This window comes from Parasteatoda tepidariorum, chromosome 1 (assembly GCF_982258835.1).
Source record: "Parasteatoda tepidariorum strain Cologne lab strain chromosome 1, Ptep-v5.0, whole genome shotgun sequence".
NCBI classification, from domain to species: Eukaryota; Metazoa; Arthropoda; class Arachnida; order Araneae; family Theridiidae; genus Parasteatoda; species Parasteatoda tepidariorum.
Window position 1 is genome coordinate 83,683,250 of NC_141755.1, and position 19,441 is coordinate 83,702,690.

A 19,441-nucleotide genomic window follows, 5' to 3' on the forward strand; every position below is an offset into this window, starting at 1 on the left:
TCTCCTTGCCTTCAAGCTGGCTTTAATTGCATGTTTCAGTCGTGTTTTTATTTGTGTCAGTGAAACATTAAATCAATTTGGTAATTGTTTTCGATAATTTTAAATAAAAATTTAAAGTGCACTCGTAGTTTATTTTAATTGCTTTATCACGTTTAAATAAATGAATAACATCGTTCGCATGATTAAGAAATTATTACAATTCAATTCTGCTGAATAAATGTGAGCATTTTAAGATTCATAGCATTTTTCAACATTGGTTGTTGGCGAAAAGGCAGATTACGCCATTTTTAAAATTCCAGTATGTAATCACTTCTAAAGCAAACAGAGATTAACAAGTTATTAGAATTTTCGAACAAAATTTACAAAGCTGTAAGTTTCAGCATTTTATGTTTTTATGATCGTCTGAAATTCGTCTATAAAAGTTTGGACTGCAAGTTTCAAAGGATTTGATATCTGGAACATTTTCATCGAAGGGACTTAAAATAATAGGAACTAATTTAGATACTAAAATATGCGAAGATTAATATTTTTGTTTGGTGTGTTGTTGACAGCGAATGCTCAAGGTAAATTATTTACATTCATGATTAATATTATAAGTGAAATAAATAAAATAAATTTTATTTTTGATTTCATAAATATGTTATTATTACTGAACTTGACCATAAATAATGTCAATTGTTGTTAAAAAGAATTTTGATGTCAAATTTTGTAACTTAAATACTATTTTTTTAAAGAAATGATTACAATTTTAAGGGGTCACAGTACCTTTGCAACAATGCTTTTAAATAAAGGTAAAATCGTTCATTTTGTGGATGCTTTACATGCTCATTTAACTTATAATCAATATTTTATCTTCAAAAAATAATTAAACTGTTTAATTTTTTTAAAATTTTAAAAAAAATTTAAAAAATTAAAATTTTTTAAATACCTTAGGCTTTTTTATTTTTACATATTTTCAAAATTTTTTTTCTTAGTGCTTACAATATTCATCTTAACAATTTCGTACATTCATTTGTTGATGTATCAATTAAAATATTTTTAATAGATTATTTTGTAAAAGAGTAGAAAAAAAAGGTTAAAAATTTCTGTTAGGTATATATAACATGATGAAAAATTGTAATACCTCATAAAATGCTTATTCCATACACAGTTTAAATAAGTGTATTATACCTAAGACAAAAAAGTTTACTTCAAAGCTTTATCTTAAATAGAAAAAGGGATTTAATTAAGATTAAAACACAAAATTATTATTTATGAGAAAAAAGTCTGTCTGCTGAGCAAGTTTCGGTATTCGAACAATCTAAAATCATTCATAACTTTTTCAAAAATGTAGATAGAGAGATGATTTTTTTTCAGTGCATTTGAAATAGTTTGAAGTTTTATTAAAAGCAATAAAAAATTTCGATATTTCGGTCACTTTTTAGGTACTGTGACCCCTTAAAGTAAGAAAATAAAAACAAATTATTTTGGAGCAAGAAATAGGCCGATTCTCCCTATCAATTTCTCATTGTCATTTGATTTATTTTAATGATTTTTCAGTTCTTTACTTAATTTAATGATTTTAATACCAACAGCTGAGGCAAGTTTTTAAAATTCTTCATAAATTAGAAAATACTTGTTAATTATAACTGACATAGTCAGTTGGAAAAAGCATTTTATTTAACTTGAACTGGAAATATATAATGTATACCGTTTTCTCACATACTTTCTTTTAAAGAACATATCGTTACGAAATTAAGAGTTATAAAGAAAATAGCAATGGATGAAGAATAACTCTACAATACTAAAATGTAAACTAGCTTTACAATAGTTAAAACAAATTTAAAATAAGTTTCCTTCATAATGGCTGACAATTTTTACCGCTTTTAATTCATTGTTTTGCTTTGAATTAAAAATATTTTATTACCAGTGATAAACAATTAAGATATGGAGATGATATGCAATTCTCGAATCAAAATTAAGTTATTCACCTCACCTTAGTATTAAATGAATTGGTATTAAATAGTAGTAAAAATTAGCATAACTAGGTTTCAAGGAGTTTCATTGGAAAAGATTTCCTTTTGAAAATGCTATTTATAATCTTATATTTGGGGTGAAGATAAATTGGTTTTGAAAAGAAGCAATTAGTAGCTTTTCAAGTGAAAGATATTTTAAACCTGAATAGATTCATGGGTTTTAATTCAATTTAAGAGTGATACTGGTTTTTAATTAAAATGTTTCCGTTGAATTAAAATGTATTGCTTTTAAAGAGTTTGTACACTTCTCAATGTCATAAATCTTGAGTAATAATAACATTAAAGGTTACTATTATGGTTATGCTTTTCGTAAGCAATAAAATTTGCTGTAAAAAATGTTGGTAATTCTTGTTTCTAGAAGCTGTTAATACAATCTCATAGATTATTGTCAATTCTATACAAAGGGCGGCATTTGTTTCCATTGAATATAACTATAAGAGAAATATGTTTGTAAGTTTTCTATTTATTCCGTGCAAAATTGTTCATTTTTAAAATAGCTGATGTTCTGAAAATGTGCAATTTCTAATAAAAAATAATCACATAATTTCACTTTTTATACACATCCTTAAGTTCATATTTGTAGAAGCGGAAAAATGAACGAAATAATTATTAAATTTCTACTGAATAATAATTGGATTTTGGGCATTCATAAAAATGGTTATGTGACTATTGTTTTGGGAACATCTGCCATTTTCTTACTTTTGCTTCAATGTTTGTACACACAAAAAATTTGTTAATTAACTTAATTAATTAAAAATATTTACAGTGAGCATGAATGCAATTAAAGAAGGAGGATGCTCCAATAAATGCTGCAGTGGTGGCAAATGTGATGCAGATTTTTTTGCTCAGGTAAAACTATCACTTTTTATAATTATCTCTATATTTTTTTATTTCGAATGTTTTTTAGTATTTAATATAACCATTATAATTTATTCCCTAAACAAAGTCCCATTTAAACGATAGATAAAAATAGCATTGATTATTTTTTAATTGATGTAGGGAAGTGGAAAAATTATAAAAGTTGCAAAGTAATATTTAACATTATTATTATTTATTATTATTTGTTCCCTAAACAAAGCCCCATTTAAACGATAGATTAAAATAGTATTGATTATTTTTTAATTGATGTAAGGAAGTGGAAAAATTATAAAAGTTGCAGAGTAATATTTAACATTATTATTATTTATTCCCTAAACAAAGCCCCATTTAAACGATAGATAAAAATAGTATTGATTATTTTTTAATTGATGTGGTGAAGTGGAAAAATGATAAAAGTTGCAAAGTAATATTTAACATTATTATTATTTATTATTATTTGTTCCCTAAACAAAGCCCCATTTAAACGATAGATAAAAATAGTATTGATTATTTTTTAATTGATGTAAGGAAGTGGAAAAATGATTAAAGTTGCAGAGTAATATTTAACATTATTATTATTTATTCTCGAAACAAAGCCCCATTTAAACGATAGATAAAAAAGTATTGCTTATTTTTTAATTGATGTGGGGAAGTGGAAAAATGATAAAAGTTGCAATGTAATATTTAACATTATTATTATTTATTATTATTTGTTCCCTAAACAAAGCCCCATTTAAACGATAGATTAAAATAGTATTGATTATTTTTTAATTGATGTAAGGAAGTGGAAAAATGATAAAAGTTGCAGAGTAATATTTAACATTATTATTATTTATTCCCTAAACAAAGCCCCATTTAAACGATAGATAAAAATAGTATTGACTATTTTTTAATTGATGTGGGGAAGTGGAAAAATGATAAAAGTTGCAATGTAATATTTAACATTATTATTATTTATTATTATTTGTTCCCTAAACAAAGCCCCATTTAAACGATAGATAAAAAAGTATTGATTATTTTTTAATTGATGTAAGGAAGTGGAAAAATGATTAAAGTTGCAGAGTAATATTTAACATTATTATTATTTATTCTCGAAACAAAGCCCCATTTAAACGATAGATAAAAATAGTATTGATTATTTTTTAATTGATGTGGGGAAGTGGAAAAATGATAAAAGTTGCAATGTAATATTTAACATTATTATTATTTATTATTATTTGTTCCCTAAACAAAGCCCCATTTAAACGATAGATAAAAATAGTATTGATTATTTTTTAATTGATGTAAGGAAGTGGAAAAACGATAAAAGTTGCAAAGCAATATTTAACGCATTAAATAATGCATTCCTGCAGCTGCTCGTTGGGATCTAGAGATGTCATGTAGGTTAAGACTTTACAATTTCGTGATACCAACAAAATGATGTTGCCAATGTGGTTATTATTGCGCACCAGCCATCTTTCTTTTCCAGACAAGCTGGAAGATTGCTGCTATCGTGCTACTACCTAGAGAGAAATCTAGAAACTTATAGCGCACCTACATGTAAACAATACTAAAGAGCATTTTAATGTTAGAATGGTACCTTTAAAGAAATGTAACTGTATTGTCCAGACCTCTTCAATCTTGTGTGCTATAACAATCAGAGATCTAATTACTAGTTTCTTTCAGAGTTGTAAGTTTCTTCAGAATTCACAATTTCAATAATAAAAACTTCAATAATAATAATAATTTCAATAATTATAATTTCAATAGTAATAATTTCAATAATATATAATTTCAATAATAATAATTTCAATAATTATAATTTCAATAGTAATAATTTCAATAATATATAATTTCAATAATAATAATTTCAATAATTATAATTTCAATAGTACTAATTTCGATTATAATAATAATAATAATGATAATATTAAAGCTTATGAATTTATGAAATATATATTTGCTATACCTAATTATTTGCTGAAAATTTTTGAATAATTATTAATTAGACACAAATATTTTCATATACTTTAGAAATGTTTAGATTAAAAACGCTCTATCTTGCTTTTGAAGGAACTTAAACGTAAACTATAACTACTAACGAAAGAAATTCACAGTGATGATTTTATTTTTACGTACTCAATCAAAACTTAATCTATTAAGAGTGTACTTACCCCGCACCAACCCCCCACGCCTAGAAAGGGTATTCGGGAAAATTCGGACTCGTCTCCGCAAACTTAATCTATTAAGATTTTTTTTTTAAAAATTCTCATACGATATAAAACTAAGTTTTATTTTTATTACGTTGTTATTAAAAAAGGCATCGTAATACGACACTACTTCAATTGAATACATAAAAGTAGACGTTTTATAAAAAAGCAGAGAACTCTGCAACAAAATTAAGTACCCCAAGAAAAAAGTTTTATGTTTTTTTTTTTTTAAATAATGAAAATTTTTAATTTATTAATCACGCTTAAAGCAAAAGATATTTTCTAGCAAACAAAGAGATTTATGTTTGAATGTTTGATTTTTTAGTGGAATATTTTAGAGATTTATGTAAACGAAATAATTAGAATAAATAAAAAGAAACAACTCAAAAACGAAAAATGTTTTTGGTATTTTATATGTGAGTCAAGAACAAGATATTTAACATTTTCTAATTTTTTTTATTTATTAAAGAACTAAATTAATTAATCTTCAGCAAATATTTTTATTTACCTTTTAAGCCTGGTTTCACTTCTTTACTGTTTTCAAAAGTTTTTAAAGTCTTTTTTTTATACTTACTTAGCTTTCTTGAATTCATCCTGTTTTTTAATAATATAATGGAAACATCTAGTTTAGGCATTTAGTTCCTTTTTATTGAAGTTATACGCCTTGATGCTTCAGTTCTCTCATTTTATGCTTCAGATATCTCATTTTAATAATTTTTATGCGTTTAAATATTTATTTTCTTGTTTAACCGCACTTTCATTATAATTTTATTGAAACAAGAGAAATTTTTAGAGTTTTTAATCTTACTTGCGCTATTAAATGTCTTAGAATTACTTTGAAACCTAAAGACGACAAAAACGGCAGATAAAAGCGTCTATACAATATGTAAAAAAGATATAAAAATTTAAGGTAAAAATACTCTCGACCAGGATGAAAGTATTTTTTACTGTAATACATATCGTAATAATTTATTGTAAGAATTTTAACCACACTTTCCGTAGAAAATGGGCAAATAAGAAACACAAAACTGGTTCCGCATGTATTCTTTTCTTATTAAAATAGTTTAAGTTTAGAGTTTATTCGTCACTCATAATACGAAGTGGATAATTTTCACGAAATTTTCTCCGCTATTGACGAAACCTTTTTCTCGAAAATGAGCCGATTTGTGCAAATAGAGTTTGTTACGATCTTTTCCTCAGTGGAGGATACGAATTGCTTCAAAATCATTAGTCTTAGTGCAACATAGTGTTTAATAAATATAACATAAAATGAAAGAAATATGAATGAATGAGTAATCAGTATTGCTAGAAATTATTATGGAATTTATCTTAATTATTGCTAGTTGATGATACGGAGTTAAGATTTTATTAGTCACTCACAATACGAAATTGACAATGTTCACGAAATTTTCTTCGTTATTGACGAAGCCTTTTTCTCGAAAATGAGCCGATTTGTGCAAATAGAGGATGTTGCGATCTTTTCCTCAGTGAAGGATACGAATTGCGTCAAAATCTAGTGCAACATAGTTGGTTGTTGTCGTATCCTCAATTGAATCATATCTCATGGTGTGCTTGAATAGTCTTTGCTATCTCTTTGGCATTAAGTGAATATAAATCTTCTTCTATAGGGTAGTTTAAGAGGTGAAGGCCTGCTACGACTGCAGGGCAGTTAAAATAATGATATGGTGTGAGTTCCACATTAAGACAGTTGCCAGAGGTTTGACATTTTCTAGTCCCATCTGCAGAAACTCTCATGTTTTTATGATGTTTTGTTCTTAGTCTGATGAGAGTGGTGGCTGTCCTCCCTGTCGATGTCAAGATTAGTTATTTGATCGTGAGCCTTGATTTTTAAGGGGGTGAATAGTCATGACTTTGCAAAAGCATTTGCATCTGCCAGCGTAGTTGGGATTGTATTTTGATTGAGATCTCTGGCATTTTTAGCCAAGAAATCAGCTATTTCATTGAACTCAAGGTTCACATGGGCGGGAATTCACTGCAAGAAGCATTTTTTCTGGCGACGTTGAAGTTGTCCAAGTTGTGTTTAATAAATATAACATAAAATGAAGGAAATATGAATGAATGAGTAATCAGTATTTCTAGAAATTATTAGGGAATTTATTTTAATTATTGCTAGTTGAGGATGCGAAGTTTAGAGTTCATTAGCCACTCACAATACGAAATGGATAATGTTCGCGAAAGTTTCTTTGTTATTGACGAAACATTTCCCTTGAAAATGATCCGATCAAACGTTTTGTCAAATAGGTGATGTTACTATCTTTTCCTTAGTGGAAGATACACATTTCGTCAAAAGCTTTATTCTTTAGAAACACGCATAATTTTATTTGTAAAGGAAAAATATTCACTAATGCACCAAAAATCACTGAAAAATTCACCAATGCACTAAAAGATTAGAAGACACTAATAAAAATATTAGAGAAAAAAATCATTAATTTTTTTAAAATCGCTAAAATGATTCTAACGCACTAAAAATAAATTTTAATTTACATTCTTTTGTTTCAATACGTAGGCGCATTATATATTTTTTAAAACTATCCTGTAATGTTTGAATAAATGTCAATAGCAACTTCAATAGCATCGTAACAAGTGTCTATTTTTACTCTAGCAGTATCTGATTAATTTGAATTTGTTTTTGTTTTACGAATGATTTCGATTTGAAAATGGGAAAGTTATTATTTTCTGTTTCAAGTCTTAAATAAATGACTTTTAATTTGTTCATGAACATAAGTGTTATATTTTTCCTTAAAAACGTATTCACTAAATAAAAATTATTTTTAATTTTTTTTTTCCAGAAATTATTACAAAAAATAAAAAACCAATTTCTTTTTTGATGAGTTCCTAAAAAAACGTTAGTCCCAACACAAAGAAGAAAATTCTCTCAAGTTTTTCGTAAAATTTAACATAAAACACCAATTTCCTCTTTTGTTATCACTTTATTCTGCTACTTTTTTTTCTATCTGTAGTAAACATAAAAATAAACAAATCATTAGGTCCCGAAATGATGTATAGTCCCTGGTGTCAGGGCTAGTCATAACAAAAGAAAAAAATCCCTTAGTTTGGCAAACTCTGTGATAATAAAAGTAGGAAAAACCATTATATAGGTGGTAAAACTTAATCATTCTTTAGGTGATAAAAATACAACATATTTCTTCATTCTTCTTTCTAACTTGTTATATGGTTGCTCTTTAAGAAAACAAGTAATGTACGATTTATTCTAAAGAAAGAAGCGCATTAAAAATATAATAGCCCTTTAAAATGACTTTTATAACTTAAAAAAGTTTTCTGCATGAATGAAAACAATACGCGTGATACATTAGAACTGTCGTACATGATATAACACAATAAAAGAAATAAGATAGTTAATTCACACAAATAAAGGAACATGCGACACATTAAAGGAATATATTTAAATAGATAACGCTGAAAAGTAAATTTTTTTGCTGCATTTGCATGGAATTTTAATCCTGATGATGTGCGCTAACTCCAATGGAAGTTTTTCGCAACATTTATGCGAGAGCTGCGATGGCTCAAGAGATAGAGTGTTCGCCTTCCAATGCGGCGAACCAGGTTCGAATCCCAGTCGATACGAATTCCACATTCGGCTTGCACCGACCTCAGTGCTGACGTGAAATATCCTCAGGGGTAAACGGATCATGGGTTAGAGTCTCCTAACCGTGGGAGGTTCTCGTGTTCTTCCTCTCCATGTAACGCAAATGCGGATTAGCTTCATCAAAAAGTCCTCCACGAAAGCAAATTGCTACCAATACCATTTTCTCCCATTTCTCCCAAAACTCGATCCAGGAGTTCCCTTGTCTTCTGCATTGGGTTCAAAATTACAAGTCTACGGAGTTGAACATTAGTAGTTATAAACCCATAAAATTGGGTCGGCTGTTCAACGATGGTTATAAAATAAAATAAAACATTTAGGCGACTCTTTGTTATACATAATGTTCTTAAACTTCTTCATTTCGAAAAAAAGACTAAAAATATCATTTAAAGAAACTTGAAGGGAGAAACTGGTTGCATATTTGAAATCAGTGACGTGGAAATATCCAAGATCCGTTTAAAAAAATCTCGTGCAACAGGGAACAAATATAAGTATGTTCCTCAGTGCAATTTACACTTTGTTTACATTGCGCATAAAATTTAACTCTTAAAGGAAATCTCCACTAGCACCAAATAGAAGCACCGATAAATATCCAAAAACTCAATTATGGAAACCCGAGCACCTCTTGATGGCATAGTGATTCACGAGCTCTCTACGGAGGTTCTATCCCTGGAGGCACTTAAAAGTAATGGCCCCCGATGTGCACTGCTGATCACTTTGCCATCATCCTGCCATTGGTTCCATTATTGTCGATCTTTAATCTACATGGCACTTCTGATCCGCAACTTGCTGTTGCGGGAATTATTTACTTTAAGATTAGACGAGAAAAGATCTGTACTCAGAGGTAGCTAACATTTTGCTGTTCCATTTAAGCGACGTACAGTTTTAATTCGTTTAGGCGTTACACGTCAAAGTTAGTCAGATAGTTGTTATTTGTAATGTTTGTTTGTTATTTTCACATTTATTTCTTAATATTATTATTAAACAAATCTAAATTTATTTATTAAAACAAATAATTTTTTTAGATTTAGAAAGTTAATATTACTGAAAGATTTACTTGAAATCTACCACTTTAAATAGTTTTCTGAAATCATCAAGGCTCAGATCAAAGTTATGCAAATATCTCATGAAGATATAAATATCTATATCAAATCTAAATCATAGATAATCTAATCAAAGATAAGCATATCTAAATATTATCATAATCAACAATATCAATCATCATCATAATCATAAAAATCATATCTTATCATAGATAATCTAAATAATGGATAATCATAGATAATCATAGACAATATAATAGATTATCATAGACGATATAATAGATAATCACAGACAATATAATAAATAATCATAGACAATATAATAGATAATCATGGACAATATAATAGATAATCAAAGATAATCTAATAGATGATCATGGATAATCTAATTGACAATCATAGATAATCAAATCTAAATCATTACAGATCAAGTATCTCTGACATGGAATCGGATAGTAGTTTAATTAATCACTTCATATAAAAATAAATTTTAATCTCTGCACAGCTGCAATTCGAGTAAAGTATTTTTTCAACTGACTTCTTCAGAAAATACAGAAAGGTTTTAAAATAAATAAAAGAAATAAAAATATGTACCGAACTAAACCTCTCAAATTAAATAGCTACTTATTCTCATTTAACTCCCTTGAATTAAAAACTGAGCACTCGGTCTTGTTTTTAGTAACTACTGAAGCTAATAAAATTAACTTTTCTTACAAAATAATCTAATTTTTAAAAAAAAAAATGAATTGCAGTTAACACGCTTCACTCTTTAACCTTTTTTTTAATTGTTTAATTCAAGGATTAACATTTTCTCAGTTTTTTTTAAAAGTTAGTGCAATCGATTCTGTTTTATATCTGAAAGTTGAAAGTCCCTGCTTTCTAATTTCCGGGAAAAAGCAATTGCCTTTTTTCATACGCGGAGCGTTATTACTAGTTTTTTAAAACTTACGAAAACTTTCGTACCTTATTCAAACGAAATTTTCTCCCGTTTTCCATTCACGTATTTCGGTTATTCTTTTTACTGCCATGAAAGTGAAAAATTTGAGTGTTTAGTTGTGTTACTTTCTGGGATAAATTCAGAAAAATATCGAAATAAATTTTTATGTTTAATTCCAGTGGTTTACGTGAAACATTTTGCCTGGTTGAAAATGACTCCATTCTGAAATTTTGGTCGAATAAATGGAACATACAACTCCATTATTCGGTCTGGAGAAAGTATAAAACTATCAAGCTGTCAGTCTTTTTTTTTGTATCACTTATGTAGCAATACATTTTAAAATATTTAGAGATAGATATTTATTTAATTTATTCATTTTTTAAAAATTATTCTGGGGAACAAATTTTTTGTTGCATTTATGCGAATACTTGATCTTGCTTAATTCGGGTGTGGTGATTTTAAATCTGAAATAGTTGTACTTTTAAGGCAACAAATTTTTTCAAAATGATATTTTTACTCTAATTTTTAACCAACTGTACAAGTTCAAAAAAGTTATATAAAACGTTATATAATTTGCACGATGTATCTGAATTATGTAAGGAAGTTGAAGAGGATTTCATTTGCACTATTAATCTGAATTCAAAAAGATATTTTTAGATGATTTGATTTGCACGATTAATCGGAATTATGTTTTAAATTATTTAATTTGCTGGATAAATTTGAGTCGTGTAATAAAATTTAAGAGTTTTTAATGCGCACGATAAATTTGGAGTGTGTAAATAAGTTTCAGATAATTTGATTTGCGGAATAAATCTGAATTGTGTAAAAAAGTTTAAAAGTATTTAATTTGCACGATGTATTTGAATCACGTGAGTGAACGTTAAAGGATTTGTTTTCACTTTTAACGAATCTCAATTGTGAGTAAGTTTGATTGCTTAGTTTGCACGATATATCTGGATCATGTAAAAAGTTTAAGAGGATTTCATTTGCACAATTTATCTGAATTGAGTCAGCTAATTTTGGATGATTTAATTTGCACGATAAATCTGAATTGTGTGAGCAAGTTTAAGATGATTTAATTTGCAAGAAAAATCAGAGTAGTGTAAACAAGCTAAAATGTATTTAAGTTGCATGATAAATCTGATTCGCTTAAGCGAGTATTAGAGGATTTGTTTTAAGAATCTCAATCTTATATAAGTTCGATTGATTATTTTGCACGAAATATCTGAATCATGTAAGAAAGTTTAAGAGGATTTCATTTTACCAATTAATCTGAATCAGGTTAACTAATTTTAGATGATTTGATTTGCACGATAAATCTGAATCATGCAAGCGTGTTTTAGATTATTTAATTTGCATAATAATATAGTTCTACTTGACATCGTATAGGATTGCAGCGAATATCACGATTTTGTGGTTTGGTGCACTCCAAAATGTCTGAACATACTTCTGTACTTATGTAGAGAATCTCTACATTTTTGAAAATAAAAATTGAAAAAAAAAGGGCTACCAGATGTAGTAAGATAAGAAAATTTCTTCTTTAAAATAAGCTTGTAATAATAAAAAATGAGCATTAAAATTCAATCAAATAAAAATTGATGATTGAGTCCTCGACGAAGGCTAATTTCTCCCAATACTTGATTCTGGAGTTCCCTTGTCTTCTGGATTGGGTTCAGAATTACAAGGCTATGGAGTTGAATATTAGTAGACGTAAACCCCCCCAAAAATGGGTCGGCTGTTCAATGAAGGTTATAAAGTAATGGTTATTAAAAACGTAAAGACGAGTTCATTTTGAAATCGAATACAAATAATACAAAATAATAGTTTCAAATTTAAGATATTATAACTTCGTGGTTTTTTTAAATGAAAAAAAAATAGCTGGAAGTTGCGATAGCAGTCCAGTAATTAAAGCAAATAAAAGAGTGTTTCTTCGAACAAAATTAAAACCCGAGGTATTTTTTTTGACGAAACGTTTTGTTACGTTTTTAAAAATGATACCTGAAAACTTCTTTACTTCCTTCTGAGAGTCGGGGAGTTTTCACGTATCATTTATAATAACGCTTCCCCCCCTTTTCTTTTGTTGAGGGACTCACGTGATTCGAGAGTGAGAATCGAATTTTTAGACGGTGAATTGAAGAAGCATATCCGATGTATTTTTTCATGCTAAATTCAATGAACCATTAGACTGAGCAAGGACTAATGGATGATGGGACTAATAGTTAAGAAGTTATATGGGTTTTATGTTCAAAAAGTTCAAACTTGTTCTTGCACCCTTTTACGCATCTGATATAGCTATTTATACAAGTGAGATATTTTTCTCCATTTATTTTTCGTGTTTAATAGAATGAAATTATACACGAGTCAACAGAACAAATAGTTTAAAAGTTGCGAGAGTGTATAAAAATATAGCTTAAGATTGATTTTTTTTATTATGACATTTTAAAACTGAAGTGATAACTAAAATGGGAATCCATTCGATATGTTTAATCTCAAATATAATACTACTTTTTGCTTCGCTAAATTTTTTTGTGACTTAGCACTTTCTGGTTTGAAAATGAGACTTTAAGATGTAGATTAAAGCAAAGCTTTCAATTTTTAATTCCAATCTCCTGTAATCCCCCCCCCCGTAAAAAATCAATCAAGCATGTATTTCTATTCTAAATATGTATTATCAGTTTTGGAAAAAAATATAAATATTTTTTCATTAAAATTTATTTTATTTATTTATTTCAAATAGCAGAGGTAATTGACATGAAAAAGCAAAAACATAGGAACAAAATAAGAAAGTAAAAAGTCATTTCCTTAGGAGCGCTCTTGCTTCCCAATATCGCTCGGTAGACGACGACCCGCGGAGGGCCCTGCAGCACAGGATGTAGCTGCCATCCAAAACAGCTTGGCTCATGCATAGAGAACAATAGGGATCAGGTGCCAGCCCTAAACGAAACAGGTGCGTGGCAAGGCAGTCATGTCCGGTATATAGTCGAAACTGAGCCACCACTTCGCGGAGGGGCCAGTCTGGAATGTTGTTCTGTCGAAGATCTCTCCACACTTCGGTTTTTACCCTTTCTGACAATTGATGGTGGAAATCCCCATTGATTTTTGATCTAATAATCCTTTTTAAAGTTGAAAAGGGGACTGGGCTACTAAGAGCCTGGAGAATTCTTGTGCCTCTCTTTGCCAAAACATCAGCCCTCTCATTTCCTGCAATATCACAATGCCCGGGAATCCATTGTAGGGCTATAGTTTTGCCAAAATGGTGGAGTTTACGTATCGCATCCTGACATTTTAGAACGTCGCAATTGGAAGGGCAATGCATAGATTCAATCGAGCAAAGCGCCGCCTTCGAGTCTGAAAGGATAACCACATTTGAAAAAGACTCAATAAAACAAAAAAGCTGTTCAAGAGCTATACGGATTGCAACAACTTCCCCGTCAAAAGCAGATCTATTGGCACCCACTGGGTCACCAAAGGAGAAGAGATTACAAGAGATACCAGCTCCAGCATTTGGTTGATCCGGATGGAAAGAGCCATCTGTAAAAACTCTCAGCCAGAGCGGTTCCGGGTAACGGATTCCCATTGTCTCTAGCGCAAGAAGGTGGAGAGCAGCGGTAGATGTTTCACTTTTAACAATGTCCTGTTCAAGAGAGAGTCTGACATTAATTTTTTGGTAGTCAAGAGGGCTCACCAGTTCCACCTGACCTTCTAGTTGGGGCGGATCGATCCCAACCAATTGATCTTTGACAGTCTGAATAAATCCATTTTGAGTTTTTAAATTACGAGGAGTAAGTTGATAGTTAGTCCAGAAATTATCCATTTGGGTAAGTTTAAAGTATAGTAAGACAGCCCTTTCCCTAAAGACAACATCCAAAGGTTTAATGCCTGTGAGCAAGGTCATTGCGTCTATAGGTGTAGTTTTTACAGCACCTGTCATTAGTCGAAGGACCTGGTTTTGTAAGACCTCAAGCTTTTGAAGTAGGGATGTAGGCATAGAGATGAGTGGTTCAGAGCAGTAAGTAAAAATTGGAAGGAAGTATTTTTGATAAGTCAGAGCGAGGGTAGACCGGGCACATCCCCAGAGAGTGTCAGCAAGTCGTTTTAAAATAGGGAGGCGTCTTATTACCCGTTCGGCAACAAATGCAACATGGTTCCTCCAGCTCAGTTTAGAATCAAAAACGGTTCCGAGATAAGTGAAGGAATCAACATTTTCAAGCGTAGTGCCAGAAAAAGAGAGATTTGGTATAATAGGTCGACGCATTAGTGAGAAAGCTTGAGTGGCACATTTATTCAGATTTACTACCATATTAGTTTCCTCACACCAACGACTGAGGGATTCCAGTGCAAGATTAAGTGTGGTCTCAACAGTTGATTTAGCGTGGCGCTTTGATGCTGTGGTCCAGAAAACAAGATCATCCGCATATAGGAGGCAATGGATGTTAGGCACTGCCGTTGAGGTGTTAATCAAGTCATTGATGCAGACGTTGAAAAGGGCACAGCTGGTAACAGCTCCCTGTGGGAGACCAGTACGGAGATTAAAGCTTCTCGATTTTCCATTTCCGAATTCAACTCTGCAGCTTCTTCCATAAAGGAAAGATCGAAACCAATTAAGCATGCATGAGTGGACTCCAAAGTCAGCGAGCTTTTGTATCAAGAGTTCTCTCCAAACGGAGTCATAGGCAGATTTAAAATCTATATAAACAGCAGTCAGTACCTCTCTATTATTCAAGGAATCCTTTACCGCCTGACTGAAAAAGGTAACTTGGTCAACAGTGGATCGATTTCTTCTAAAACCTGCTTGCTCGTGACGTATTAAATTGAAATGTTCCAGATACCAGATGAGTCTCGTATGGACCATTCTTTCCATTAGTTTGGCAGTAGTGCTTGTCAGAGAGATGGGCCTAAAATTTTCAATGGAGTCTGGGCTTTTGCCCTTTTTTAAGATTGGGATAATTTTGGCACTCTTCCAGCAATTAGGTACGACTCCCCTTTTCCTAAAAACATTGAAGATTTCTATAAGTACCTTTTTTGCGTAATTTCCCATGTGCTTCAAAAATTCAGAGTGTATCCCGTCATCGCCAGGAGACTTTTTTATAGGAAGTCTTTTTAAAGACAGATCGAATTCATATTCGCTGAAAAGATCAGAGAAGATATGTTCGTCTTTTTGCCGATCTTCAGCGTGAGGGCTATTAAATTTTCTCTTGAGAACCTTCGAGTTCTTTCTCTCAAAGCAGCGCTTTCTTTGGGAAGAGTGATAGAAATTTCCAAACGCGTTTGCAAGTTTGGTTTCATCAGTTAGGCATCGATGATCAGCATGGATATGTTGTCTTAGAGGCGGGGAAAACTTATTCTGGATTTTGCTAAGGAACTTATAAGTTTTGATACTGTTTTCCCTAAAGTTGAGGTTGTTAATAAAACGCTCAAAAGACGCTCGTTTTGCAGAAAGTACAGGTCAATAGGATTGTTTTGTAAGACTTCGTCTAAGATGTTAGAGAATTTTCTCCAGTCGGCCTTTCTAAAGTTCCAAGACTTTTTCTTCGAGGCCTTATTAGCCATTTGTGATGTTGGGACTTTAACAGTGGCAATTACTTGTCCATGAACCATGAATATGACCAGAACCTGGGTCTTCAATCACAGATCTCCTTGTATATTGGCAAAGATGGGAAGACACAAGGAGGAGGTCAGGGTTAGATAGAGTTCCATTATAATGGAGGAATGTGGGAATGTCTGAGTCTCTAAAGATAAGCTCAAGAGGACTAGAATTGAGAAGGTCTTCAACCTCTTTACCAGCAGCATTAACATCATCATAGCCCCATCGAGTTGAATGGGCATTAAAATCTCCAATGATAATAGTTTTGTCGTCAATAAGTAAATTGGATAGATTTGGTTTACATGAAGGGGGTACGTATAAGGAGTAGAGTCGGAAAAAATGACCCCTTTTCCATACATGACAATCAATGATTTCAGAATTATCGGCAGTAGTGCCCATCTGCTTCACGATTTTAAATCGAGATATTAGGTCATTTCTAACACCCATCAAGATACCACTAGCGATTTGTCTAAATTTTGGTAATAAAAATAGATGATGACTTTGAAATGGAAAGAAACAAAGAGTTTCCTCCGTAAGATTGGCTTCTTGTAACGTAAAAATATCAATGTCGTGATCCCCAAGTGAACGCAACAAATCGAGCCTTTTTGTCTGGGAAAGGCCACCAGCATTCCACTGCAGGACGCGCAGGCCGAAAACCCTCGAGGTGCGGGAGCAAAGCGAAGACATGCCGGAAACTACAGATCTCTTAGCCGTCAAAAGACGTTACCAGGGTACACCACGGGGAGGTAGATCTGTAAGCGTACCCCTTTTTCATTAAAATAAAATTAATTAATTAGACATAAAGTAAAATAAAATTGATTTATATGGATTAAAAATGAAATTTTAAGTGAAATTTACCTTTCAATCTTGTATTTTCAATTAGGCATTAATTTCTTTTAGAATCTTTGAGCTTAGTTCTCTTTTTTTTCAATTCTGTATTTTTTTCACTTTAAATGAATTTTGTTTTTAGTAGTAATCTTTCTTTTAACTGTGAATTGAAAATATGAAATTGTTCAGAATAAGTAATCGATATATTGCAACAGAACATTTTCCTCATAAATATTTCTCCTTTCTTGTTTCGAATTATTAGATATTTATATAAGAGTAATAAGCCATACTGTTTAAAAATACTTATCTTTTCAGTACAGTCCTTGCTCTTACGGATGTTCAGTGAATGGAATCTATCAGTATTACAATGAAAAGGATTTCACTAAGTGTGGAACCAATAAAGTAAAGATCATTTCTTCTATATCTTAGATTATGATTATTATTAGATATAAAGATTACTTCTATATCGAAAAAAAAATCTCATTTTTTTTTAATAAAATGCTTTTCCCTAGGGCTCGAAGAAACTCAGAAATTTTACCCGTCCCCGAGGACGGCTTGTCCAACAATGTACCCGTCCTCCTATGAAATTAACTCGTAGCTTCTAAATAAATAAAAATATAATTTTCTCTTATTTATTTCAAACATTTATATAAATTGCACAATGAATTAGTAGCTACTAGGATTACAAATACTAGGATTACATTATACAGTAATAAAAGAAATACTAGATTACTAATAGTAACCTAGTATTTCCTTTAGGAAATAATTTCTTTCTTTTATGAAATAATTTGAACGTCAAAGGTCAAGTTATCAGGAATGTCAATTTATCCGAGGGTACTGCGTTTATTAAATGAATCAAATATGACGCTGACCACAATCAAGCCAATGATTTGCAGAGGTTTCTGAGCAGAAATCTGAAAGGAGTTTTCCATTTAGGTAGAAGTTCATAATTGCGTCTAACGCTTCTTGTTTAAGACCAGTACGTAATGTGTTTTTTTGTAAATTCATTGCTGAAAAGCCCCTTTCAACCGCTGCAGTACTCTCAGACAGAGAAAACATCAATTCCACCATGCGCAGTATGTTGCTGTATTGTGGGTCATATTGCTGCATTAGGTCTTTATAAATAGCTTGGACTCGGAGGGCTGAAGTTTTCTGGTGTTTAACGATGCTATGTATCTTAAATTTTAATGACACCTATTCTTGAGAAAATTTTTCTTTATCTACTTTTTCAGAAAAGCAAAGGCTGACGAAGGAATTAACGGAGGAATTAATTATTTCTAGATCAGAGGGTCATTTCAGAAGTGAGGAGCTAAACTCTTGTAAGATAACGAAAATTGAAAATGTATCACGAACATTAACGCGAGAATGGCCGTCCGTGCGGGGGTCGGAATCGAGAAATTCGTTGCCCTCCGGGAATTTTTGACCGCCTAGGACGGGCGGTTTTTCGAGCCCTGCTTTTCCCAATAAATTAGAACTATTCAAATACGTATAAATATTCAAACGATATGTAATATGTATTTGTAAGTTTTGCATTTATGTATGTTTTTGCATTTGTGTATGTTTTTGTATTTGTGTATGTTTTTGCAGTTGTGTATTTGAGTAATAACAACAAGTAAAGCGTGTGGCTATGCTTAGTAATCTCAATTGCTTGGAAGTGACGTACACAAATTTTCTTTCGGTGGATCGTGCATGGATATCGATTTGAAAATCTTTAACTAAATCATCAAAAATAAAAAGAGAAAATTGAATGGTTTTAATTAATTACTGTTTAATAGTCTGAGCCACTCTGACTCAAGGGATAGAGCATTCATCCATTGAGGTAACCCTGGTTTGAATCCCAGCTGTGGCTGACACCAATTATGCCTCTGGCTATGACTGATAACAGTGCTGATGCAAAATATCCTCAGTGGTAGACGGATTATGTGTTAGAATCCCATTAGTGACGAGTTAACTGTGGAAGGTCTTTGTGGTTTTCCTCTCCATGTAACATAAATGCGGGTTTATTTCATAAAAAAAGTCCTCCACGAAGGCTAGTTCGTACCAATGCTTAATTCAGAAGTTCCCTTGTCTTCTGAGGGGATTGAAAATTATAAGGTTACGGAGTTGAACATCGATAGTCGTATTATCAGAAATGAGTCAACTGTGCAACACCGGTTATAAAACATTAAAAAGTGTATTTAAATTCGAAAGTAAATATGCAGTTGTAACTTTAAAATGACGCAACTAAATATTATCACGAATATTAAAATAACGCGTGAATAAATTTCACAATTAATTTGATTCTAAAATAAATATGGTTACTAGTTAGATAATTTTTTATAAATAAATATTTTAATTTTAGATTATGTTACCCATAATAAAT

General features: G+C 31.0%; 1 protein-coding gene across 1 annotated transcript in view; it reads left to right on the forward strand.

The window, feature by feature from the left end:
* Positions 1-404: 404 nt before the first annotated feature.
* LOC107443793 (uncharacterized) overlaps positions 405-19,441 on the forward strand; it is a 28,761-nt gene continuing 9,724 nt past the window's right edge. The window contains exons 1-3 of the mRNA XM_043040867.3: positions 405-563; positions 2,782-2,864; positions 17,395-17,481. Of these exons, the coding sequence (XP_042896801.2) occupies positions 512-563; positions 2,782-2,864; positions 17,395-17,481 (222 nt within the window). The 5' untranslated portion in view covers positions 405-511. The remainder of the gene's footprint in view (positions 564-2,781; positions 2,865-17,394; positions 17,482-19,441) is intronic.